Consider the following 2343-nt stretch of genomic DNA (forward strand, 5'->3'; position numbering starts at 1 on the left):
GTTCCCGCGCGCAACCACCTTTAGTCGCGGTTGGGCAGGCCAACCGCGACTAAAGGTATTTTCCAAATACTTTTTCTTTTTCAAAATCTTAAAAATACAAATAATATATCAAAAAATTCAGAAAAATAAAACTAATTCAATTCAAAATTCTAAAAATACAAATAATATATCAAAAAATTAAGAAAAATAAAACTAATTCAATTCAATATGTTAAAAATACAAATAATATATCAAAAAATTAAGAAAAATAGAACTAATTCAATTCAATATGTTAAAAATACAAATAATATATCAAAAAATTCAGAAAAAAAAACTAATTCAATTCAAAATGTTAAAAATACAAATAATATATCAAAAAATTCAGAAAAATAAAACTAATTCAATTCAAAATTCTAAAAATACAAATAATATATCAAAAAATTCAGAAAAATAAAACTAATTCAATTCAAAATTCTAAAAATACAAATAATATATCAAAAAATTAAGAAAAATAAAACTAATTCAATTCAAAATGTTAAAAATACAAATAATATATCAAAAAATTCAGAAAAATAAAACAAATTCAATTCAAAATGTTAAAAATACAAATAATATATCAAAAAATTCAGAAAAATAAAACTAATTCAATTCATCAAACACCTTATGTGCATAAGAGGAACCAAAAGCAAACCTACACCCACTTGTGAAGAGAATGGCTCCAAATGGCTAAGTGTTGGCTGCTGGATGGGTATATATAGGGGAGGGGCTTTAGTTGCGGTTGGCCTGGCAAACCGTGACTAAAGGTGCCCGAAGGCCTTTAGTCGCGGTTGTCCTGGCCAACCGCGACTAAAGACCCTCACGTGCGCCAGCTGGCCACCGAGCGCCCTGGGCCCAGGCCTTTGGTCGCGGTTCACCTCCAGAACCGCGACTAAAGGTCCCATTAGTCGCGGTTCCTACAGCTTCGCGACTTATGGGGCTGGACGGAAGCCTGTTTTTCCACCAGTGTCAGGTCGCTTCCAAGGCTTGCTCTTTCGTCGGCTCTACACCACTGCCTGCCCCTGCCACTGCTGTGAAGAAGATGACTCCAGCAGCTTCAACTCTGCGCGCAAGAAGGGGGATGGGGGAGCTCAGCTGCAAGGTTCCGAAGCAAAACCAATCGCCATTGCCTGTCATTGCTGTTGCAGCACCAATGAAGCAACCAATTCCTTGGCTACGTCTAGTGGTATTACGCCTTCCCTAGTATTTTAGTTGCTTCCTAAACCATGCACACATAAGTTTCATTTAATCTTTGCATCTCTAGGTTCTGCACTTGCTTACCAAGATTTCTAGTGTTCTTTGAATCCCGTTCAGTCATTAGTAATTTTACTAGAGTGTCAGCAGAGTCTCCATCTAGTCTAGGCAGCAAAAACCTTGTTAAGATGTGTACGACATAGTTACCACTGCATCCATACCTGGTCCTAAGTTAAGGGTTTAAGTAAATAAAGGGCATTTTCAATAAATCAAAGTAAGCAGATGAGCCTAAAAAGGAAACTCATGTACTGCAATTCCGGCACGAGACAGAGCGTAAAACGCACTCGCCGCAAAATCTAAAACGCCCGTTTGCTACCCGGCTTGTAGCAGGAAAAAAGGAGTAGAATTGAACTTGTCGATACACACGTAATCTTGTGAGCTGCCTAGCATTTGGAGACTATGCTGACTCTCCTGTAAAATTAATCTTGGCTGACTTGGATTCTTAGGCATTGGCATCATGGTGAGTTAAGTTGCAGTTTCCGACGAGTAACATTGGTTAGTGAACTCTTGTGTGTATGTGTGGGTGAAGCTTTGAGCTAAGCAAGTCCTCAATGTACCGACTATCAAGTCCTTGATGTACCGACTACCAAGTCATACTGTAATCAGTTTTCAGATATGAATGAAAAATTGTTGGGCTGAATTTGAGCAGAGCATTTGAGTAACTCTGTATTTTTTTATGTTTCTATGCGTCTTGAAACACTCCACTGCTCTTGTCAGAAAAGTATGTACACGAGGTACGATCCGATGGATTCACCTATGATTTCACAATCCTTTGTTGAGTTGTGAAGCGCATGGACATGTTTGGGCGAGTTTGTGGTTATAGATACATCAATCTGATTGTCAAGAATGTGAAAAAGGTTGCAGCTGTTTGGCAAATAGGTTGGGTTTTTCTCAGATCATGTTAGCTTTTCACTTGGGTTACAAATGTCAAGAATGTGAAAAAGGTTTTAGTGCAACAGCAGTCTTATGTTCTCTGGCTCCTTCAGAAATTTTCCTGTTCATTTGAATATTACAAATTCCACCGTCCATCCTAACATCTTCACCAAGCAACCTGATGATATTTAAAACTTTGCT

General features: G+C 37.7%; 1 protein-coding gene across 1 annotated transcript in view; it reads left to right on the plus strand.

Annotated features, from left to right (window-relative positions):
• LOC119362709 (translation initiation factor IF-2-like) overlaps positions 1 to 1859 on the plus strand; it is a 9191-nt gene extending 7332 nt beyond the window's left edge. The window contains exon 4 of the mRNA XM_037627954.1: positions 989 to 1859. Coding sequence (XP_037483851.1) covers positions 989 to 1219 — 231 coding nt within the window. The 3' untranslated portion in view covers positions 1220 to 1859. The remainder of the gene's footprint in view (positions 1 to 988) is intronic.
• Positions 1860 to 2343: the final 484 nt, after the last annotated feature.

Source organism: Triticum dicoccoides, chromosome 2B (genome assembly GCF_002162155.2).
Source record: "Triticum dicoccoides isolate Atlit2015 ecotype Zavitan chromosome 2B, WEW_v2.0, whole genome shotgun sequence".
Lineage (NCBI taxonomy): Eukaryota > Viridiplantae > Streptophyta > Magnoliopsida > Poales > Poaceae > Triticum > Triticum dicoccoides.